This window comes from Gymnoscopelus microlampas, assembly GCF_963454915.1.
Source record: "Gymnoscopelus microlampas genome assembly, chromosome: 7".
Lineage (NCBI taxonomy): Eukaryota > Metazoa > Chordata > Actinopteri > Myctophiformes > Myctophidae > Gymnoscopelus > Gymnoscopelus microlampas.
In genome coordinates, this window is record NC_139944.1 from 47,792,227 (window position 1) to 47,818,037 (window position 25,811).

The following is a 25,811-nucleotide window of genomic DNA, read 5'->3' on the forward strand; positions in this document are numbered from 1 at the left end:
TTTCAAAGGATTTGTATACATTTTGAAACATGTGAAATGGGATATTGTGCACGATGAGTACTTTTAGTAGTTAAGTATTTGACACCAATACTTTTGTGCCTTTACTTAAGTAAATTTTGAAAAAATAGTATTTCCACATGGCAGTATTGACTTTACTTTTACTTAAGTAAAACATTTGAGTACTTTTCCCCACCACTGGTCAAGAGTCTCATCAAGACAGCATGGGTTGACTGGCGCACATGGACACCTAGTGGCCGTAATGGGTCACACATTGTCTCCATGTCCAATCTGGGAGAGATATCAGTGGCTTATATAGCGTTGGACCATTCATTGTGAATGGAACCAGACATGGATGCCAGCGCGTTCACTTTGTGAAGCAATTCCTCCGTCAAGAATACTGTGATTTTATTTTTCGGAGGCAAACAAAACTGAATGTAAGTGTCTTTAATTTAAAGTGTCTTTAATTACCGAATTTCAATTGTGTAATTGTGTTAATTGATTTGAAATTACGTATTATATGCTACCAATGCATCTTTAGTTTCTGAGAATTACGCATGCAGTGAACATAGCTGATGCGTAATGCTGCCCATGCGTTTTGTTATTGTGTAGTTTTGTATGTAGCCTAAAACCTACTTTAATGTGAGTTTTTCTTTTTCAACTGTGCATTGTGCCATGGTGCTTCATTATTTTTTATTATTATCATTACCCTTATCATTATTATTATTATTACCCGTATCATTATCATTTTCATTATTATTAAAATCATAAATGGAAACATTATTGATTGATTGATTGAATACTTTATTGACAGTTTGCACCAAAAAAAAGCACAGAAAGTACTGTTCTATTCAAAAGGATGCTAAAAGGATTAAACCCATGAAAGCACTGTGGCTTTATTGGGAAGAAATCAATTTATCGGGGGAAAATACTTTTTGTTATAGAACCCCATGGTATTACTTGGGTGATAAAACTTTAAAAAAAAAGGTGATTTATTTTCTGCTCTACAGGCATTGTGAATGCTCCGTTATCTGTGACACCAGGACCAAAGGAGGTCGATCCTATAGTCGTCTCTGGAGGAACTATAACAGTGTCTGACTGAATGTCCACCAACTGAAGCATCGCCTGCACAATAACGCGTTTATTTGCAACCACAACCATGGAAAGCAGCAGCATTTCAAACGAAAGCGACTTTATTTGGCAACTAAACGAATCCTCCTGGCGGAACCTAAGCCTCGGCGATGGACGCGGGATCACCACGAACCAGACGAACCCGCTGAAACGGAACGAAGAGGTGGCCAAGGTAGAGGTGACCGTGCTGGCCCTGATCCTGTTCCTGGCGCTGGCGGGGAACCTGTGCGTGCTCCTGGCCATCCACACCACCAAGCACAGCCAGTCCAGGATGTATTACTTCATGAAGCACCTCAGCATCGCCGATCTGGTGGTGGCGTTCTTCCAGGTCCTGCCTCAGCTCATCTGGGACATCACGTTCAGGTTCTACGGGCCGGACGTCCTGTGCAGGCTGATCAAGTACCTACAGGTCAGTGAAGTAACTAAGTACATTTACTCGACAAGTACTGTACTTATAAGTACAATTTTGAGGTTTTTGCTTCACTGGAGTATTTCCAATTGTCTATTAGCCTACTTTTACTTCTACTCCGCTATACACCTCAGAGGCAAATATTGTACTTTTACTCCACTACAATTATTTGAAAACTTTAATACTACTTTGCAGATATACATTATTACATTATAAAACATACATTAACCACTTTAGCCCTATTTTATATCTAGGCTATTTGAAAATAGCAGATCTACAAGCTCACACACATTTTAGCACTTTTACTTTTGGTAAGTACATTTTGATACCAATACTTGTGTGCTTTTACTCAAGTAGATTTCGAATTTCGGACTTTCACTTGTAACAGAGTAGGCTACTTCTTAATTTGCAGTATTGATAATTTTACTTAAGTAAACCATTTGAGTACTTTTTCCTCCATGCAGGTGGTGGGGATGTTCGCCTCCACCTACATGCTGGTGCTGATGTCCATAGACCGCTGCCTGGCCATCTGCCAGCCGCTGCGCTCCCTGCACAAGAGGAAGGACCGCTTCTACGTGATCTTCTCCTGGGTGCTGAGCCTCTTATTTAGCGTGCCCCAGATGTACATCTTCTCCCTGAGGGAGGTGGGCTCGGCCGGGTCGGGGGTCTACGACTGCTGGGGCGACTTCGTGCAACCGTGGGGCGCCAAGGCCTACATCACCTGGATCAGCCTCACCATATATATAATCCCCGTGGCCATCCTCAGCCTCTGCTATGGATTAATAAGCTTCAAGATTTGGCAGAACTTTAAGCTGAAGACCAGGCGGGATCATCACCAGTGCATGAACCTGACGCCCTGCAGGACCAACAATAAGGGGAATACTAATAACACGTTGTCCCGGGTGAGCAGCGTCAAGCTCATCTCCAAGGCCAAGATCACCACCGTGAAGATGACCTTTGTGATCGTGCTGGCTTACATCGTCTGCTGGACGCCCTTCTTCTTCGTCCAGATGTGGTCCGCGTGGGATCCAGCTGCGCCCCGTGAGGGTAAGATTGAACTAAATTAACCCATTAAGACCTGGAACGTATCTGTGTCGCTTTTAGATTTCTTTAGGATATTCAAAAATAGTGAAAAATTGTGAAAATCTTTGAATATTTTTGTTTTTTTAAGCGTTAGGATTTAGGGAAAAAATGTTTTAATCGGCCTCAGGTCTTTGTGATTGATTGAATAGGCCTACTTGATTAATAGTTTGCCCCCCAAAAAAGCACAGAAAAGTACAGTTCTATTCCAAGGTCTGCTAAAAGGATTAAACCCAAGAAAGCACTATGGCTTGTTTCCATTGGGCATGTGTATTCAATTCATCGAAACATTTAATTACAGACAAAAAGGCTTGGACTTTTTACAGGGGTCAGTTCTGAATTGCAGCCACCTGTAGGCTATAAGTGCTCTTTTAGAGTGGTTTTGAAGGACTGTGAGGATTCAGTCTTTTTTTTTTATAACTGTTGGTAGGGCGTTCCACATTCTGGTGGCGTATAGCAGTAGAACGAATTTAACCCCTTAAGCATATATTATGAACATGAGCCTGAGCATATGAACATAATGGTGTGCGTGCGTAAATTACGCGCTTTGCGCACGGGGCACGGTGCACCTTTTAAGCTTAATGTATGATTTTGCACGTAGATTTTTACGCGAAAAATACCACTTGAAAGTGAGCAATATTGTCTGAAGTATGTGACATGCCATGCTGTCACATTCATCTTCTTTGGCGTGCGCCATTGTGCGCATTTACGCATGATTGTTGGGACGTTGTAAGAAGGTTATTCTAATTCCCGAATCCCCAGGATGTTAACTCTGAACTCATAAAAACAAATTTAATATTTTGAGTATTGTTGTCTCTGTTACATTCTTAAAGGACGACTTCACCCATTTTCAACCTATCTTCATATAATTGGTCCTCACTAATGATAAAATGCTACCATTTTTTCACCACCCTTCTCTGTGTCTCAGAGGAGGGCTGTGGACAGTCCCGTCTACCAGTGACAACGATGATGTCACTGGTAGACGGGTTTCTGGACTGTCCACAGCCCTACTATGAGACATTGTAGAAAAAAATGGTATTAGTGAGGACCAATTATATGAAGACAGGTTGAAAATGGGTGAAGTGGTCCTTTAAGAGATTGTGGCTAATTTTGATTCTGCTTTCTAATGTGATTTAGGTAATATCATAGAATCAATGAGGTACAGATGTGGATAAAAAGTGAGGTTAGAGTGATTTAGCCATTAAAGGTGAAACCATGAACCATACTGTTGAAGTAAGCAGTGGTGTAAAGTAACTAAGTACATGTACTCAAGTACTGTACTTAAGTACAATTTTGAGGTGTTTTTTTTTACTTTACTGGAGTATTGAGCTTGTAGATCTGCTATTTTCACATTTTGAATTTGAAAACTTGAAATGGGACATTCTGTATAATGAGTACTTTTACTTTTTATACTTTAAGTACATTTTTATTTTTTTACTTAAGTACATTTTAAATTCCAGACTTTTACTTAACAGAGTATACATTGCAGTATTGATACTTTTACTTAAGTAAAACAAAAAAGAGTAGCCTACTTGTTCCACTACTGGAAGTAAGCCATATTGTGGCTATGAGTGCATGTAGGGGTCATTGCCAGGTGACCTCAGGTGGGAGAGGTCACAGGGGTCACAGATGGCGAAGTATAGGGCAACTGGTCACTTGGCTGCTTTTGATTTATTCTGTAAAACATGAATTCAGGACTTTTGTATTGCTGTCACAGTTAAAGTCACAGTATGTGTCTGCCAAATACCCTGTAAATTGTAAACTGAAGAAAATTAGCATATTGCTCATTTATAGGGGCACAATATTCTCTGCTCTCAATATCAACCTGCCCATCAAACTATATATAGAGTAACCCTTCTCAGGCTCTAGTGGCCTTTAACTCAGTGTTCATGTTAGTTAATCATTGATCAAATTAGTGTAAGCACACTGCACGCCAAGCAGGCTTATTCTTTATGCCTGTGAGGCAAAAATGTGGAGTTGACATTTAACTGCAATATGCAAGGCTACTGAACTGTCATTAATGTGTTCAGTATGTGTAATTGTGTATTGATCTCCATATCTGCAGAATTACCCTTAAGGTAAAAGCATTAACTGGCAAATCAGATATCTGCAGAATTACCCTTAAGGTAAAAGCATTAACTGGCAAATCAGATATAATGTCATATCAGATATTGCATTAAGTCCTCATTTTAAACAGAAAGTAAAAGGGAGATTTAATGTGTGTCTGCTTATTATATATAATTCCTTTATTTGCGGGGAGTTTATTAGCCAGTTGCTACACTATAATATATTAAAAGAATGTCATCTGCAGTGCATTTGCTAGAGAAAATAGACACTGAAAGATTGTGTACTCAAGACAAGCTTTCAGTCTTTCTAATAGCTGCAGATTAAAACAAAACAAAAAAAGTCAATTGGAGATTTAGCAGTATTTCAACTGTCCTCAAACTTCAAGGGAAACACTTGACAGGAAAACAAATAGATGACACAGGGGGGGAAAAGTGTTAAGAAATGTAAAAATTGACACTTAAACAACACTCCAGATTTGACTCTGCAGGAGGTGCAGCAATATCTCAACGTAAAAAAGAAAAAACATAAATGCTGTCTCAGAAGTACGATAGTGTCATCATTTTGTATGGCAGGCCTTTATCTTTAATTCCCTTCTCTGGGTTCCAGTGTGACTGGTTCTTTTCTCGGCAGCTGTCACAGTGTGCTTGTTGTTGTCCTCTCAACATCACACAGGCTGTCACATATATCAGGACAAATCCTGCTGGAACGTCAAGGTGTCAGACTTAACATTTACGCCTTTCCAATGATCAGACAAAATACAGTATTGTAGGATTGGTGGAAGAGAGTGACGCTGCAAAAATTAGATTTCGTGGCAGGCTTGTTCAGCAGAGTGTAGTGCAGTGGTAACTAAGTTTTTGAGGTACTTTTACTTTACTGGAGTATTTCCAATTATCTATACTTTTACTCCACTACATCTCTCAGAGGTAAATATTGTACTTTTACTCCACTACAATTATTTGAAAACTTTAGTTACTACTAGTTACTTTGCCGATATAAATCCTTATATAATAAAACATTATTTGAAAAATACTTGTAACAGAGTATTTTTATATTGTGGTATTGCTACTTTTAAGTAAAATATCTGAGTACTTCTTCCACCACTAATTGTAGAATTGGTGAAGAAGTGTGACGCTGCAAAATTAGAAGTTGTGCAGGCTTGTTCAGCAGAACTGGCTGTTTGTTGCGTGATAGAGAGTGATCCTGTACATGCACGTTGTGTGCTGACTGCTGAGAATGGCCAGATCTGGCAGTCGGTGCACGTGTGACTGTGTTTGTGTACAATAGATAGGCTGAGTGTCACCTGTGCTGTGCAAGAGATAAAGTGTCCATTAGACTGAAGTCAGCTCGGGCCATCAGTAGACTACTTTGCTAATGTCCAATAAGGATCCTATCTATCTATCGCACCCCCTTTCTCACTGCTTCTTACAGGCAATCATAACAGATCATGACATTCTAATTAATCACATTAAATTGGCCCCAGTGCATCTGACAACCTGGAATTACTTTAGCAAAGGATATGCTTAACCCTTTGTTTGAAACCATGGGAAAATACATCTTTGGTAAAACGTTTCTATTCTTGAACACTGACTTGCTTACGACAGTGTTTCTCAAACTTTTTAATGTCAAGGACCCCCAACTTGATACTTATTAGCCCACGGACCCCCATTTGAAAAGATATGCCAGGGACCCCCATAAGAGAAGATTTGTACGGCTCTAGCAGTGATTCTCAACCATTTTAATTTCAAGGACCCCCAGTTTGACATGCATATAGGCTACGGACCCCCATTTATTTCTATCTCTGGGACCCCAATTTATATTGTAAAATCAATGTTAATTCAACGTTAGGGTCCATTTGGTTCCATTTGTACACTCTCAGAGTTACAGACCCATAAGGGTCCATTTGGTTCCTATCCATCATTTAGCTGGGAGCCCCCTGGAACTCCCTCAAGGACCCCTGGGGGTCCCCGGACCCCACTTTGAGAACCAATGGCTATATACGGTATTTGTTATCTGTTGTGCGTCCATGTAGAATGACTAGGCTGTCAGTGCGATGAATCATTGCAGTCATTATGTTGGTCAGATCACATCTTGATAATGACTTTCTTTTTTCTCGTCCATGTTCTCCATAAATCAAACCATCTCTTTACCATGAGTCAAAGGTTCCTGCTTTCTCCTTCTTCCAGCCTTCCCTTGACAAGGGTATAGACGATATATTACCCACCCACGTGTGACGTAAATGAGATTATGATCGCCTCATTAGGTAGTATAAGGATGGATGACCGGACTGTAGTGCCTCTATTTGATGTACGAATTAATACACTGTGATCCAAGAGCCATTTTATAAGTTACTGAGTGAGGGAGTATAGGTAGATGGATGGATTAAGACCTGGAACTAAAAATCAAGGAGGTTTTATTTGTTCAAGTACAAGAAGAGACACATGCAATGTTGGGAGGGGGGGGTATGTATTTAATGTGCAATGAGGCATGAGGCAAAACTAATATATACTAGTAAGTGGTCACAATAGTAGTTAGTGGTAATAACATTCAACATTGTACACTGTGTAATGTGTTGTGTTGGTCACTGTTGTGCAAGAAGACAACAGTTTCAAGCAGACAAAAACACTTACTTTTCCTTGGATGTTTTGTTATTTTCTTAGTTTTTTCTTTTTTTTGTCTCTTCTCCATGTCCCTGTTTATGACACTGTCGTATGGAAGCGTTTTCAGAGCCTATGAAACAGCTCCAAAAACACTTCATCATGATAACTTCCATCGTAGGAAGTCACATACACACATTAAATCAGGATGCTTATCGTGTAGACATAACTCAGGGGACGTAAACAATACATAATCTAAAACAAATTGGCAGTTCAAACAAACCGTACTGGTGTGGCAGCACGTTCTCAGACAGAGGATTTTGAACTGAACTCACCCAGCCCTATAAACTCCTTCACCTGGAGCACTGACAGGTACATATCATGCACAGGTGAAACAGGTCAATCTCTCCACCAGCTGGACTCACAGAATAGGCTCTGTGCCATAGAGTTAAAAAATAAGCGTCTGTGTCACATTTGCATTTGAGTTAAACAGCATTATTTTACACTTTGGGCTATTCAAAAATAGCAGATATATGAGCTTGTATATGTGCTATTTTTGAAAAAACGTGAAAATGTGTGCAAATCTTTGAATATATATTGTTTTAAAGCGAACATTTTTAACTCAAATCTTTGCTCCTGGGGGGTCCCTGGAACAAAATATTTTGAGATGGGGGTTGGCGGCCAAATACATATAATTTTGGGGGTCCTTGACATGAAAAAGTTTGAGAACCACTGATATATACATACGTTTTTTTCAGAATACTGTTGGGATTTAGAAGACATTTTGTAGAATCAGCCTCAGGTCTTAATGGGATAATAGAGAGGTAACGAAAATTCCCGCCCATTCACTTGTATGTAGCTCACCCAGCGCATACTCCATTTTCAACCCTTCTTCTGGGTTGGGAAATGTGATGGACGGGGCCCATGTGAGGCGCTTTGCGTCACTCTGCACGTCGTCTCACATGCGCAGTAGCGTCATTTCCGTGCACAACCCTGTGCACAAGCTCATGAGTCGAGCCCATTGGTCGAAACCGTTTTCGCTGGTTCATGTGCCTGGCCTCAGCCGTAATAAGCTGCAGTACCTATGATTGGCCACCATGTCCAATGTGCTTCACTGCTCCCTCTTTCTGGAAAGAAATTGGTCCTCTTCCTTCTTATACTTCCTTCACAGGGGTTACCAATGATACTTAATGAAGGCTCTGTTCCATTCTGGTCAAACAGAGACAGGATGCTGATATTGTGCATGTTGGCTCTGGGACTGGAAACACTCCAGTGGGTCTCAAAGTGTGGTCCAGGGACCCTCATGGTATCTCGAGGCGGTTCCAAATGGCTCCCTCACGGGTGTGTAACTCCGAGAGTGTACAAATGGAACCAAATGGACCCGTAAAGGGTCCATTTGGTTCCATTTGTACACTCTCGGAGTTATGGGGGTACTATAAGTTTCCTTTTAGTTCCCTTGAAACTAAAAGGTTGGAGAACCACTGCGCTACACTGAACAGAACAGAGCCTTCATTAGTATCATTGCTAACACCTGTGAAGGAAGTGCGGAAGAGGCCCAATTTCTTTCCAATCGACGAATCCACAGACGCGCTGCCTGTAGGCAACCATAACTGCGCTGTCGCGTTGCGGAGCGGCAGACGCTTGACACCGCAGTTACATGTTTGCCTACGGGCTATATGGCAGCCGTGCATATATAGAGCCTATTGACATTCAAGCCTGAGATTCCTGCACAAACCCTGCATGCACAAACAGGATGAAACACCACTTCGTCCCTATATAACTGGCACTTGTGGATTCCAGACTTCCTCATTGGTGACATGACACTCCCATGGTGACCATAGTCATTAGATTTGACTGGCACAGATGTATGCGGACGTACATGGAGGCTGAAGCCATCGTCATCTGTTTTTTTTTTGTTACGTCTGGAGACCCCCCCCCGTCCAGACATCCTCCCTGGTGACAATGACACTCCCATATCGACCATGATCATTAGATTTGACTGGCACAGATGTATGCAAAAAAGCACATGGAGCCTGCAAGCCAATGTGACTGAACATATCAAATTATCACATGGAATTTGGTAGTTTCTGGCAACTGGATCATACAAAGAAGTGTGCATTTGGCTTAAATACAGAAAGAGAAAGAAATAGCTGGCACACAGACAGTTCAATCTTTTGCAGTGAAGTCTGAAATCCATACTATATTACGCTTCATCAACTAATAATGTTATTAGTCAGAAATCCAGCTCCACTTGTTGCACGTAACATTGTTGGGTTAAACCCTGTCCTCAAGGAGGAAATTAAAAGTACAGTATCAGCATTACGTTCTGTATTTTAAAAAATAAAAACAAATTGTGAAAAATGCTCATGATTTATGTAAATCTTTACATATTATTATAAATGGGCATTATGACTTGTTTGGGATTCAAAACAAAAAGCTTAGGACTTGTTTGTGACTCGAACCAAAAGGTTTAAGACTTGACTTGACAGTCTTGACTTTGGGGCAAAGATTTGAGACTTGACTTGGACTTGCAAAACAGGGACTTTGTCCCACCTGTAGAAAATAGCATATCATTAATTACATCTTTTTTGACCATCATTAATTGTTTTCCCTCAAGGACATGAAGGAATGAATCTTAATGTTTTACTGTAACTAAATAACTTGTCGGTCATAGCTATTCCTCAGCATCAGCTCCAACAGCTTTACCTTCCAGTGGATATTTGTCTGCATTCCCGTTTGCCACCTAAGTGTGATGTATCGTTCCCCTGTGGAAGACAACATTAGCTAATTGAGTAGCCATCATTCCCAGTGTAATTCAAATTAGATTCTGGCTCTGCATGCAGTCAGTCACCCACAAAGTAAAGATTGCTCAGTAACTCACTGAGTTAGTCTGGTCCTTTGGGGACACTTAGTTTGCAGAGTTTATTTGACCCTGTCTGTACTGTGTACATACTGTACAGTACATTCTATGCATGATTTAGCTGTTATTGGTGTTATATTAGAACTAGAGGTTCGGGCCGCCTAGAGGTTTGGGCCGATACGCGGCCCTCACACCTAGGTCGCACTGCCGATCCTGAGTCTGAGTACACGTTGTACCCGTCTATCTGTGTCCCTTTTGTGCCCACATTATGGAGATATCTGTTTATGTCAGCCCGCCGGCCTGCCCTCCCATAAGCCAATTTTAATATAGGATATGATGGTGATGGGGCCGACACATGCCACATATATAGGATCTAATGCCTGAGAACGAGTCCCTGGTTGTCAAAGTACTGCATGTATAATTTTCGATGAATTGAGTACGAAGGACCCCAATGGAAACAAGCCATAGGCTTTCTTGGGGTTTAAATCCTCTTAGCAGACCTTGTATTGAACTTGCTTTTTTTTTTCAAACTGCTAATAAGGTATTCAATCGATCAAGCTTGACTTGCTGAAGAGCATCTTTAATATATTTTATTTGCACTTGAAAATAGCAGTTTTCTGTGTAATATTGCATTACTGCATGGTTATCATTTAAGAGGTGGGCTGTCACTTTGCGGCTTACATTTAATTTTGTTATAATTTTATTCATAATAAAATCAGTTCTTGTTAATTATATGTGCTTGTTTTCACGACGTCCCAGGGGTTGTTCTGGGGAACAACATTCTGCCAAGAGCATTCATTAGACACTATATGTTAGCAGGCCATAGGATGGAGGCAGAGTCTAGGGAACAGCCATTAGACACTATGTTAGCGGGGCATAGGATGGAGGCGGAGAGATTAACAATCAACAGGACGATATTAAACACAGGATACGAGGCAATGACATTAACATGAAACTCATTTACCAAATGTCAGTCGGACAGTGGAGGTGACATCATGTTAATGTCACCCAACCAACACACCATTACAGGCCATTCTGTGTCATCTATCTCCATTGACCATGAGCAGTACTTTTCTCTCAATCTAATTATGTGAGAGCACAGTGTCTCGGGCATACAGTATAGGCTGTACCTAGCTCTGATTCATAGCCTTGAAGGAGTTCTCCTTAAGGTTATGGGACTTTCGATTCTTTGCGCTCGGACCAAAGGCTGCATAGCCTCTCGTCTGCAGTAAAAAAGAAAAAAAACTCTTTTGCTACTCACCAAAACAAAGACGGTTTTATGGAGTTGAAAGCCAACTCTCATGGATTAAAGTTCTCAGTCGCCAAGACTGATTTCAGTCATTTGGATTCCATAGAAGCCAGCATGTCTTCTATGGAAGCATGTTGCGGAGCGAAAAAAGCCGATCTACAAGTTCTCAATGCGTCTGCGACGCATTGAGAACTTGTAGAAAGGCTATTTTCGGTTATTTTAAGATTAGAGCATTTGAAGTGGTCAAACTAGCAATATGTTCGGAAATATCTTCCATAATATCTTAATCGTCTCGGATATTTCATATAAAAGCAAAGGTTAAAGCCTGAATCTGTGATTTCTTCACATGGTTGGCAGTATGTACAGCAGGAACAATATTACTAAAGCATCCTAATTGTACATAATGTATTCATTGTTTAGGAATCGGCGCTAGTGTGTGTGTGTGTGTGTGTGTGGGGGATCCTTTCACACGGTTTCACAAATCGCACATTAGGACATTTTCAGTCGTGAGATTTAAACTAGCTTTAATCCATGAGCTCTACGTGGGAACACTCTGAGCCCCCCACCTCACGTCTAAAATACACTTTTTTGGCCAAAATATAAAATAATCCACCGTAAGGAAAACATTTTTTAGTTACTCCGCTGCGCCCTCTGCAGATCTTGTCAATAGAAAAATGTCAAATAATCATCATTATCAATACGTTATTCTTTGAATTGCTCCTTGCAAAACGTTGCAAAACTTTAACAGAGATTAACGTACTTCTGGCTGTAAACTGCGTGTTAAAGGAGTAGTTCACCCAGAACTACCCCGTTCATTTATCCCTCAAGGGTCCATTGTTAGGCTACATCTTTCTGTGGAACTGTGTAATTTTTTGATTTGAGCTAAAAAGCATTATTTTACACTTTGGCTATTCAAAAATAGCAGATCTACAAGCTCATAGCGCGGCACCAAGTGCCGCGCTACGAGCTTGTAGATCTGCTATTTTTGAAAAATCGTGGAAATGTGTGCAAATCTTTGAATACATATATTTTTAAAGCGAACATTTTTCACTCAAATCTTTGCTTCTGGGGGTCCCTGGAACATAATATTTTGAGATGGTGGCCAAATACATATCATTTTGGGGGTCCTTGACATGAAAAGGATTGAGCACCATAATGTATGTATAGAAACATACATTTTTCAGAAAACTTTTGGGATTTAGGAGACATGTAGAATCGGCTTCAGGTCTCAATGGGTTAAATGATCAATCAGGATTTCGCTGTGTAGGCTACCAGCGACAGTAATGTGTGAGTGCCTTTGTTTGCAGTGTATTTGGCAACATCAAACTGTATGTCCCCTCTCCTCTCTCTCTCTCTCTCTATCTCAGCCATGCCCTTCATCATCTCCATGCTGCTGGCCAGCCTCAACAGCTGCTGCAACCCGTGGATCTACATGTGCTTCGCCGGACACCTGTTCCAAGACCTGAGGCAGAACTTCATCTTCTGCTGCTCCGCGCGCTACCTCAAGTCCTCCCAGAGCAACTGTGAGCGCGACTTTGACTCCAGCCACAAGAGCAACTCCTCCAACTTCGTCATCAAGAGCACCAGCAGCCAGAGGAGCATCACACAAACCTCCAACACATAAAGCGTTGGTTCTCAAAGTGGGGTCCGGGGACCCCCAGGGGTACTTGAGGGGGTTCCAGGGGGTCCCCAGCTAAATGATGGACAGGAACCAAATGGACCCTTATGGGTCTGTAACTCAGAGAGTGTACAAATGGAACCAAATGGACCCTAACGGGTCCATTTGGTTCCATTTGTACACTCTCAGAGTTAAATTGACATTGATTTTACAATGTGAATTGGGGTCCCAGAGGTATAAATGCCACTAGATGGGGGTCCGTAGCCTAATGCATGTCAAACTGGGGGGTCCTTGAAATGAAAATGGTTGAGAATCACTGCTAGAGAGCCGTAAAAACCTTCTCTTATTGGGGTCCTTGGCTTATCTTTTCAAATGGGGGTCCGCGGGGTAATAAGTGTCAATTAGGGGGTCCTTGACATGAAAACGTTTGAGAACCACTGACATAAAGCCCACAAAACACAATACCTGCATTTATCATATATCTGATGGGGACAGGAAGGAGGAAAAAGAAGGACTTGCATGAAGAAGAAAAAAGAAAAAGTGGAATTTAACACAGTCGACCGTCACCAACCGACCCTATATTGATTGAAGCAGCTGGTGTCAGCCAGATCAATGCTTTTTAGAACGAGCCGGGGATTTACAGTATTGATCTGTGTCTGTCTGATAGTGGCGTTGCTCTCCTGTTATAGACATCGTGCACTATGTTCCTCACTTTTGTTGCATTTGCGGTGGATGTTTTGACGTCTACATGGCCTACTTTGACAGCGGTTATGAGTATCCTCCAGAGTTTTTGTCGACCCCCTTTAAAATGTAGTAGCAGTAATAGATGTTTTTCTTTTTGTTAAATAACAAAAGCAAAAATCTGTTCGGAAACTATTGTCCCGCTTTTTTTCCTGAGCTCTGCAAGCACAGTGGCATGTACTGTATGTAAACCTCTTTAAATACCACCTGCAATGGCTTTTTACAACCATGTCTTGACGTATTTCCTAGTGAAACGGGCTGGGAGCTTCTGAGCCAATCACAGCGATGGTAAAAGTGGGGGTTTCACTGACTGACTGAATCAATCAGATCAACACGTTCAGCCGACCGTCCCGTCCTGTTTGGCTATGGGATTTACACTGCAACAAGACAATGCTGAATCAAGATTATGTTTGTAAATAAACATCAATGAGCATTTGTTTAGCTGCGTTTCTTTGTATAGCTGCGTCCGCTGTTTGGTTACGATTGGTCCGCACCTGCCGATGTAATCACACATTTGCTTGACAGGAACTAATCAGTCAATTGTTTTGGCATCTATAGTTAACTATGACCAGCTGGTCATTCATCTGGAATATCCATCCAAGAGGCCATGTTAATTAGAGAATTGGCTCCCTTTACAGACTTAATCTTTTCATATTTACTGTCAAATCATGTTGTCCTAACCTGACTCTGCCAGATGGAAGACGCTTGCTTCACACATTTGTTTCACAACCTACTGTACTTCCATCTGGGACCTCGGTAGCCCAACCGCTGCAAGACGGCAGTCCCTCTTTTCAAGCTACTTGGCAGGTGATTGGATGGCTCCGTCTGTCTATCACCGTCTGGACGTGCCAACTCCAACCCATCATATTGACGTGTCTACGCGTATAGTAGCTGCGCAAATTGTAGTGTTGTTGTTCGTGGTAGCGGCCATGACGAATAGTGAAAGGACTACAATGCAAGATCCCGCCCGTAGATCCCGCCCGTAGCTGGTTCGACCGGGCGCGGGTCGATGTAAACTCTAATCTCTGAGCGATCCCAGATGGAGGCTGTATTGTGAACTTAATGTGAACTCAATACCGCCCCATCTGGCGGAGTCAGGTTAGTTGTCCACATCACTGATCCAGAGGGGGAAATAATATCAGAGGAATTCTTAAAAAGTGATGTTAAGATCACTTCAAATGTGGAAGATGTGGCTTGACAGAGGGCCAGGATGCCATGCTGCCATTATGTACAGTATGATTTAAGTGGGTTATTTGCAGTAAAATTCAGTGAACAACAACCATATCTTCATTACAGTATGTCCATAACTGAAGCAGTGTTCTTTAAAGTTTCTAAAGCTCATATTATGAAGGATGCCAATAGATGTTGTTGAGTGCTATGTGCCGTATGTGTCTGACTGTAAGATTTGTACATGTTTTACAAAACAAACTGATTTCCCACCGTTCTCTTCACGTGGAAAAAAAAAGACTTTAACTAAAACAATTATCAGATGTATATCTGTAGCAACTGTGCTGTGTTTTGGTCAAACGTTTTCGACATATTGACCGTCTCTGTAATAGTTGTTGCTGGGTCAGTCTCCTTATGCTTGATTTATGCTGCGTCGTATGACGGCGCATCACCGGTGCTGGAAATAGCCGATCTACAAGCACGGATCTAACGCGTCGTTCAGTGGCTTGCACAGACATTTTGAGGGGCAGGTGCTCAAGTAAATTATACTTTTTTTTTGTTGACTTGGTCTGCTCTTTTTTTCCCTCTACACCTATACCTCTTTGCCAAAGTTCTCCTCAGAAAAGGGATGCTAGGTTTCGAGTGGTTATGGTAAAAAGAATCATCATATCACATAAAGATTTGGCGGACCCCCTGTAGTAACTCTGAGGACCTCCTAGGGGTCCCGGACCCCCTGTTGAAGACCCCTGCTGTAAACTGAAAGAAAAAAAAAACTTTTATTTTATTTTTTTCAAAAGGGCACTTCTGGTCAAGAGGGCAAAGGGCAGGTGCTCTAACACCACCTAGAGTCTATCTGTGCACGTCCCTGACGTCGTTCGACGAAGCATGAATCAGGCTTTATTATGCCACTCAGAGATACTGTGATAATGTTGTCATTGATGCACAAGCTTGGAACTCCCGTTTCAAAAGGGAAACATGAATAATAACTTTTCATCACACAAGTGTACAGTACAATGTGTTTTGGAAAAAAAATATTGCGCAAGAGGTCAACTTGACTCATTGAAGCATCGCTAACTCTACTTGAAACTCCAGTCTTTGTAAAGAATTTAAAATAGCAGCATTTAAAAGACAGGTTTTTATTTTTACAGAGATGTTATTTTCCTTTTGTCATCTAAGCTAATACTTTCTTTTCACTTTGTCCTTAATGCTACTGAGAACCTAAAAGGTTCCATGTTTTCTTTTTAGAGTGCTGTATGTATTTTTTGGGGAAAACGTCTTTTATTTATTTGAAATAAATTGTATTATGTCATATATTAAAAGAGAACTCAAATGTTTTGTGGTCCTTTTGCATGAGTATGAAAGCAGTTTCTGTGCTAAAACACCGGTAATATGCTGATTCTATTAAAGTTTAAAGGAACCGAATTTAAGGTTTATTTTTTTCTGTACACATGTTGCTGCACTTTGTTTTACTTTTTTTTTTTTTTTTTTGGCATTTATTTTTTTGCATTTATTTTTGCAGTGCATTTGTCCATGTATTTAACCTGTCCTAACTATTAGGATCAGACTGGGCAGTCAGCAGTGCCCATGCAGCAGTGGTGGAAAGTAACTAAGTACATTTACTCAAGTACTGTACTTAAGTACTATTTTGAGGTATTTGTACTTTACCAAAAGATCAATTTGTCTTCCCAGGACCCAAACCTACAAAATATGTTATAGCCCTGTTCCAAAATATGTGACAATAGCAGACCTGCAAGCTCACAACACTTCGCAATGTGATGTGTTGTGAGCTTGTAGATCTGCTATCTTCAGTTTAAAAAAAAAAAATATATATATATATACCCCCCCCCCCCCACCCACCCTTCTGGAAATCTTTTGAAAACAATTGGAAAGACATGTGGGATTCTTTTTTTTTTTATAAAGCAAATAAGAACAGGATATTTACTTACTGAACCATTGTTTGGGAACCTCTGCCTTAGATGACACACTGTCACTAACATGCATGTTTTTGTTGTGGGAGGACCTAGGGTCAGGACCTCCTTGCTGTGAGGCAAGAGGTCTAACCACTGAGCTGTTGTACATAAGAAGGCATAATGGTCGTTATAACCAGCATGACCATTTTAACAATGGACAATATTGGAGGCTCTAAAGAGAAGTGTAAGTATTTAGCAATAGCAGCCTCTAGTGGATTGCAGTACCAGTGTAATACAGCGCCTCATATTTCACATGACTCAAGCTACCAACAACATCCGAGCATGACTAACAGACCTACATATCAATCAACACAGTTAATGAGGAAAATAGGCGTTAATTATATACATGCGTCTTCGAGCATCTCTCAGATTGTCCTGATTGTGCAATCAAATCAAATGCACCGGAAGAGTGCCATATAATTTACATATTCTCTTCAGATGAATGTCAAAATGTGCCACTCAGTCACTCAGTCACTCAGTCACTCAGTCTCTCTCTCTCTCTCTCTCAGTCACTCAGTTACTCAGTCTCTCGCTCTCTCTCTCTCTCTCTCTCTCTCTCTCTCTCTCTCTTTTATTTATACATATATATATATATATATATATATATATATATATTTATTTATGTATACACTTTACTTTGCTTTTCAGTATCATCGCTGTCTGCCTTATATGTCCAAACCCATTAACATGTGTTCCAATGGATCCAATGTTGTTATTAATTTGTCACAAGCTCTTGTTTATACTTTTCATTGGTTACATATTTATAAAACCCACAGACAAAAAATCAAGAGACTAAATCAAATTGTTCAAAAATAGAGAAGATGGCAGAAATACAAGCTCAAAACACTGTGATGCCATGTGTTGTGAGCTTGTAGATTGGCTATTTTTTGCTACTTTGCATGACACTTTGTACAATAAAATAGGGAATTCATGTACAAAACCAAAAAGCAACAACATAAAAAGTTGAAATATGGAGATATGTAAGTTTACACATTCAGAGCCATAGGGCTCAGTTTTTGTCATTATACTTGACAGCAACATTTATTTTCTTCTTTTCTTTTTCTTTTTTTTTTTACAATTCCCCACTTGTCGAACTTAAAAGAAAAGTCTGGCATATTTTATTTTCAACATATTTCTTACCAAAAACTAGTTGGTTCCTGAATGGCAATACAATGAATCACAGAAATAGTATATTAGTACATTGATATTTTGATAGCTGTTTTAAATCATAAACAAAAAAAGTTTCAACATATTCAGAAAGTTCATCAAGTCTATTCTGTAAAAGATTATCCAACTATTTTAAACTGTGACGATGAATCCAGTTGCACTGAGCAAAAGGCTAATATCACACACTATCGCTAATGTTGATATACTGTAATTCATTATAAAACGAGAATGATGTCAGACACAAAACAAAACCAACAGCAGAATTTCACTGTTCTAAAAACAAATACTGTAACATCCAAAAAGCAGTACAAATAGGGATTTAGCCAAACAGAATAGAAAGAGGAAGTTTGATATTTTTAATCCCACACAGGAGCACCTTTTGTTGGAGAGTTTGTGTGTCATGTGGTAGAGAAGTCATTGTCTTAGCATTCAGTGACACTAATCGATGAGGCCAGACGAATCCTCCTCCCAGCATCCTGCCCTCATCTCCCCCGCGGAGCAGCGCTCATGGAGCTGTCACAGAATGATGCTGCATTAACTCAGCCATCACAACAAGGCATTTGGCTGCAGAGGACAAACTGGGGGTGTGAGGAACTCATTGGGCGAGACGGGTGCTTGGGGCTCTGAGCTTGGAGGTGGTATAGTAGGATTTGTGGGAGTTTTGTTGAAAGGGGAGGAGGTGTCTTGGAAAACACTGTAGTGCAGTGGTTCTCAACCTTTTCAGGCCACAACCCCCCAAAATAATCATATTTGAACTGGGGACCCCCCCCCCCCACCACCCTGACAAGAACTTGGAATTGTAGGATTTGGGGCATTACATTTAGTTTGACTCAGTTCCACAGATAAATATTGTGAAAATAGCCGATCTACAAGCTTACAACGCCTCGCATTTGCAAGGCATTGTGAGCTTGTAGATCAGCTATTTTCACAGTGTTTGCCTCTTTCTTATTTATTTGACAATTTGGCCAATTCTTTTTTTTTAAGGTATTAAAATGGTCTTAAAAGTTCTTAGATTGTCACTTTACTGTCATCTGGGGACCCCCCAATATCATGTGGGGACCCCCCTGGGGGTCCCAACCCACAGGTTGAGAACCAGTGCTCTAGTGGATAAACAAAAGAGACCACATTTCATCCGTCACAGTGTAAATGAACACCACCATATTATTTAGTCTTTAGACCTCCTTGCGTATGGCCACGCGGATGCTGCCGCAGACCTTGCCCAGGGCTTCGAAGAAGGGATCGCAGAAGGTCTGGATGCACAGGGAGTAGATTTGGCTGATGCACTGTGACTCGATGAGGCAGCTCTTGATGCAGGGCACCACGGCCCAGATGTGACAGAAGGAGATGCAGGCGAACAGGAAGCCCCAGATCAGGGCCACGGGGATGCCGAAGATGGCCGACAGGATGCGGTAGCACCAGTACTTGGACACCGTGAAGGTGGTGTAGCTGAGCTTCCACACCCCGTCCAGACTGTGCGTGCCGTCGGGCTCTGCGATCACGTCCTCAAACTCCACCTGGAGAGAAGTGCAGAATAAGTTGTCGTATACGGGACAAAACAATATGCTAATTAGTCGGGCAGATTCTCGGGTTCCATGAAAAAGAAAACATATATATATATATTTTAATTATGATTATTTTTATTTAGTTTTAGTTTTCTTCTCTGGTTTTCGGGCCTAACATTATGGTAATTGTTCGGGCCGGGCCCTGTTCGGGCCGGCCCAGTCAGGGACAAGTTAGGGCCCAGTTAGGGCCGGGCCTTAATTTTCAGGCCCATTGAGAACTCTAGCAAGCAGGAGGGTCGGTCTCTGGTGGTCGTTCAGAGACCGATCCTCCTCACTACTCCAACCCATCATGGGCGTAGAAGTGTGTCATAACGTCCTCCTTAAGTTAACTAATGACATTATTAAACTTGGGTAAGTTCAAAGTTAGTTAATGACTAGGAATTAATGATGAGTTCATGATAAATGCATGAGTTCATCATTAGTTCATCATTAATTAAGCGTTAATTACGTGTATGAATGTGCATGCTGCTCAAGTAAAGTGTCACCCCTTTTTGTGTTTTTATGCTGGAGTCAGGAATAGAGAGTGATTTGTTTTTTCCAAATGGAGGCGTAACGCCTAACAACATGACTGTCCTTGAACCGCGTGTAAACATTGTCAATTTTAGGATTGCTCGGTTGAAGTCCCCCAAAACGATAACAGCGTGTGCTTGAGATTCGGGTGCTTGATTTGTTATCGATTTAATTCATCTTGTAGCAGAGACATCGCTGTGCGTGAATTTGTTTGTGAATGAAAGTAGACATCCACACACATCAAAGAATTTAGCTCCCGTGGGGAGATTAAAACAGGATGGCAAATTATTGATAAACATCCAGTATCTAGTAAGTCTAGTATCTAGTAAAGTGGAAATGGCTGTGACCTGTATGGGGGTGTTGCGTTATGATCCAAGGAATCCAGCATTATTTATTATTTTGTTTTATAAAGTATGGTTCAAGTGCATAGGCCAAAATGCAAAGTGGCCCGTTATCACTCCACCACGAGGCCAATTTGAAAAAAGTGGCCTCATGACCGATCGGTCTCCCACTGTCCAACTTTGGTACTAAGAGATGTTTAATGTTCTCCCTCAAGAGAGATAATGAGCAGTATAAAGGCAACAAAACATCTTTCCTTAAGCTACAGTATGGGCCCCTCTGTTTCCCCACCAAAAACACACACACACACACACACACACACACACACACACACACGCGCACACGCGCACACACGCACACACGCACACAGGCACACAGGCAGACAAACAGACATAAACACGGACACTAAAAACATGAAACATGAAAACCTCCCGGCCTGTCAGCCTGATGGAGATAATAATGAACATCATGCCTCCTGTATTTCTATAGGGACAGAGAGCAGGACAGCACATTTACACAGATGGCTGTTGATGGATATGTATGGTCCAAATTGTTCCTGCAAGCTCCATTTTTACATGTTTTTTCGAAAACCTCCAAATATCATCATGAATAAATGCATAAAAGCTACAATGATGCAATTGTGTCTGCATGTTGAAATTAGTATCATGGCATGTTTGGCTTTTGAAATGGAAAATCAAACATCTTGTACTGCATTCTATACTAGGTTTCTATATAGGTTTATATTCTAGCCTATACTCAATCCTACAGTGTAATTAGCGTAGCGAGGTGGCTATATGGATGTCATGCATTATGATGCATTGGACATAATCATTCTGGGGTGTGAACTCCATTTTTCTATTAGATATTTTTAACACACGAAGATTCTTCATCCATTCATTTTCCATTATGACAGCAGGTTGGAATCCATGCTTTTCAACCATGTACATGTTAGTTAAAATGAGTTGTCAAGGCTTGATCTCTTCTGTGTTTTAGAGGATTGCCAGAGCAGATGATAATGGAAACCTGAGTATAGCATTCAGAAACAATAGATGTGTAAACCCATGTGTTCAAAGTGTCAATCAGATTATTTAACACCTTGTTTTATAGGGCAAAATCGTATCACTATTCAAATAGACTTGGAAAAATAAAGAATCGCAAAGGCAAGCGGAAAATGAAAGAACCATGAAAAAAGATTGTTAATTTATGTTAACTCATTTACTGTATTAAAGGACAACTTTGTTTTTTTACAACCAATGTTTATGTTTTAGATTGTAATTAAAGTAAATAAAAGATGAGTGTTAAAACATTTAAATTTACTGCTTTCTATAGTTTTAGCAATTTTCACAATCTTTTTTACAGTGTTTTCACAGTGGGCGGGGGCATTCTGTCCGGTGGCTAAATATGTATTTTTTTAACACATTAACCCGGCGTTTTCTTTATTATTATTTACAGTAGCTCTTCTAGCCCCCAATAACTCACATCTGGCCATCTCAGACAGCCGGACCTTTTTTATTGTGTAAAAAAGGCATATTTAGCCACCGGACAGAATGCCCCCGCCCACTGTAAAAAATATCGCAAAAAATGCTAAAACTATAGAAAGCAGTAAATGAAAAAAAAATTACACTCATCATTTATTTACTTTAATTACAAGCTAAAATATAAACCTTGGTTGTAAAAAAACAAAGTTGTCCTTTAACTACAGCATTGGCTCTCAAATTGGGGTCCGGGGACCCCCAGGGGTCCGTGGGGGGGGGGGGTACCGGGGGGTCCCCAGCTAAATTAGCTAAATATACAAGCTCATAGTGCGGCACCGAGTGCCGCGCTATGAGCTTGTAGATCTGCTATTTTTCGAAAAATCTTCAAAATGTGTGCAAATCTTTGAATATGTATATATTTTAAAGGAAACATTTTTAACTCAAATCTTTGCTTCTGGGGGTCCCTGGAATGGGGGGTCCGCGGCCAAATAAATATCAATTTGGGGGTCCTTGGCATGAAAAAGTTTGAGAACGACTGATCTACAGTACATGAAATACATTACAGTTAACTGTTACTGTACTAAACAGTTGTACATTGAAATTGATGTCAGGGTTAGGGTTATACTGTACGTACCCAACCCCTGAAATGTACTAATCCCTTAATGAAACCGCCTGTCCTGACGAAACATTACACAACAGCAACAATGACAGCACAGCCATACACACACACACACACACACATATTAATACATTTTATTAATATCTTTGCGTATGCTGTTGTTATGATATGTATCCATGGCAACAATCGACAGGATAAACACTGGTCTAGCCTAAATAAGACATGGCAGCATATGTGTGTCACTCCCTTCCACAGCCCCCACTCCATAAATAAACTCTATGTGTTCAGCTCACAGCAGCACGAATAGAACATGGTACTATTTTGGGATCCCCTCAGTAGCGTAGTAACCTGTTCTTCATGTGTTACTTCTTCTTACTATTTCTATGCATTTCTATGCCCCCTTCTTTAAATATTTTGTGTTTAATGTGTGTTAATCTTAACCACTTAAACCCTTTATACAGTACTTAATCAACTATTACTTAGTTGTTGTTGTTTTTTTTTTCAAATTTTTATTCCACGATTTTGTAACCCATTTTTTCACCCAGTGGGAATAACCTATGTAATCCTGGGCGCTACTCTCCCTCTGCCAGCCCAGGGAGAGCCCAGAACTGAGCTCATGCCTCCTTCAATGCATGAGGAGCTAGCAAGCTAGTTGATTGGGATTGGCTCTGTACTTGGTCCACTCTCTCCCATAACAAAATTGCCAATCTGCAAAAAAATAGCCAATCTACAATACAAGCTCTTGTAGCAATTCTTTTTTTTGTCAAATGTTCCTCCAAATTTGGGATGCTTAGGGTTCAGGAGCCAGTTGCACCACCTCACACTATCGCTTAAAATGGCTTTTTAAAAGCCATTTAAGCGATAACTAGGCTAAGTTTGAACTTAGTGTGAGGCTCCTGGGTGGTTAAGCCATGCAGTGTATAAAGGATGTTGAACCAAATGGCACACAGACGAACCTTCACCACATCCTCATTGATCTGCTTGGGGTCTCTGTTGATCAGGTCGATCTCCTTGATCCGGCTGTCCTTTGGGATCTTCACCTCGTTGGTGTTGTACTGGTATTGGTCCTGGTACTGGTCCGCCATTGTGTGGGTGCTGTGAGAGGAGTCCAACCTGGGGGGGCCGCAGCTATAGGATAGAATGGGATCAGGTCTCAGGGCCGGTGGTGAGAGGGTGGCACGATGAGTAACGTTGCTGCTTCCAATCCTCAATAGCAACTGCAGGCAGCCCTGTCAGGTTCCTCCGAACCCCCCGTATGTGTCACTGCACTGACGACACGTCTGAAATGCCAGTGGACAGCTGCTGCAAACGCCCTGGTGAAAATGTGGGCCCCCCCACATTCCCATCCCATCTACTCTCTACACACACACACATACACACAGTAACACACACGCAGTAACGCACACGCAGTAACGCACACGCAGTAACGCACACGCACACACACACACACACACACACACACACACACACACACACACACACACACACACACACACACACACACACACACACACAGTGTTGCGAGCTTGTAGATCTGCTATTTTCAAACATTTTAGTACTTTTACTTTTGGTAAATATATTTTGATGCTAATACTTTTGTTTTACTTGTTACCACTGCGTGTGCACACACACACACACACACACACACACACACACACACACACACACACACACACACACACACACACGGACACACGCGCACACACGCGCACACACACACACACACACACACACACACACACACACACACACACACACACACACACACACACACACACACACACACACACACACACACACACACATGCGCGCACACACACACACACACACACACACACACACACACACACACACACACACACACACACACACACACACACACACACACACACACACACACACATGCGCACACACGCACACACACTTACAATTACTTACTCACACTCACGCATGCACGCAACATGACAGTTCGAGGCATGCCTTAAAGGGGGGACCCAGGCCCACGGCTGTGTCACATTTCACACTGGCCTGTGGGCCTGCGGGGTAGAGTTTGCACGGTGGCACGACTTTCCACTGAAGGGTGAGGCAGCACACAGAGTAGCACTACGGATCCTACTGCTGCTTCTGTAGGGAAGATCATGTGATTTAGTTTTCCAATGACATTATACAATGGAATATACTCAACAAAAGCATTTGCCACTGTCAGGTGGAAATCTTGTCCCAAACTGTTCCTTTTTTTATTAGATTTTTTTTAATTATAAGCACTGTGAAAATACCCTATCCACAATGGCTTTGCAACGTATTGTGAGCTCCTAGATCTGCTATTTTCACCATTTATTTTGCACCACTCTTGTATGATGAAGTAGGGCATTCATTTATGAAGAAACATAAAAAGTTGAAATTACGAGGTTCATGTTTTTACTGTGCACATAATTCTTTAAATGTAATCATTTCAGTGTGAAGCACAGCACTCTGCAGCACAAGCATACAAATGAACTAATTGTAGAAGGCAGAATTCCACCCAATAGTGTCACATTTCCATTCACATTCTTGCCTACAGGACCATGTTTGTTTGGGATGCAGTTAGTTGACTTTCTACCAGTAACAGCCTACTCCCAGAGTTCCAGTTCCAGTCATACCTTCAATACAGAATGTCTCCTATATGACACTGAAGGTTTCAGTTAGCAAACACACTGTGAGGTTCTGTCTTCAATCCAAAGACCTGCACTGCAATTAAATTAATCTTTTATAAGACTCACTTTTCTTTGTCAACCAACCTCTTGCCTGAGGGCACCGGGATATAGCGTATCATTATCTAAATAAAACCTTTATTATATTATTATTATCCGTGTGTGTCAGTGATGTTTACTGGGAGAAGCAAGGCCATAAATCATTTGAGACCATGTTGTCAATGTATGAAGTGTATTTCATGCATCGATGCATGTAATACACTTCTGTTCAAGGGTGAACAAAAAGTTAAATATTACCAAATATCTTTATGGCATTTTCATCAAAAACTTTCTTTCTTTTTACTTTGCCATGACTTTGAAATAATTCATGATTTCTCTAAATTCTGCACAGTAGACAAAGTTCCTATACCCAGAGGTGGACGAAGTACTCGACCCCACTCTGTACTCTTACTTGAGTAAGAGTACAGATACTCCCGGTCAAATTTACTCCACTACAAGTAAAAGTAGCTCAGTCAAAATGTTACTCAAGTAAGGTCATCGCTTTTAAATATACTTAAGTATTCAAA

General features: G+C 41.0%; 2 protein-coding genes across 2 annotated transcripts; one reads left to right on the forward strand and one right to left on the reverse strand.

Annotated features, from left to right (window-relative positions):
- Positions 1-342: 342 nt before the first annotated feature.
- oxtra (oxytocin receptor a) lies at positions 343-13,011 on the forward strand (the record flags this gene model as incomplete). Its single annotated transcript, XM_084062396.1, has 4 exons — positions 343-434; positions 1,008-1,537; positions 2,002-2,584; positions 12,755-13,011. The coding sequence occupies exons 2-4, from the start codon at positions 1,157-1,159 to the stop codon at positions 13,009-13,011; spliced, it is 1,221 nt and encodes a 406-aa protein (XP_083918522.1). The 5' UTR covers positions 343-434; positions 1,008-1,156.
- Positions 13,012-17,985: 4,974 nt separating this feature from the next.
- cav3 (caveolin 3) lies at positions 17,986-23,818 on the reverse strand. The gene is made up of 2 exons (XM_084062561.1): positions 23,512-23,818; positions 17,986-19,564 (listed from the first exon to the last, which is right to left on the reverse strand). Exons 1-2 carry the CDS (start codon positions 23,638-23,640, stop codon positions 19,223-19,225), a joined length of 471 nt encoding a protein of 156 aa, XP_083918687.1. The 5' UTR covers positions 23,641-23,818; the 3' UTR covers positions 17,986-19,222.
- Between the last annotated feature and the right edge of the window lie 1,993 nt (positions 23,819-25,811).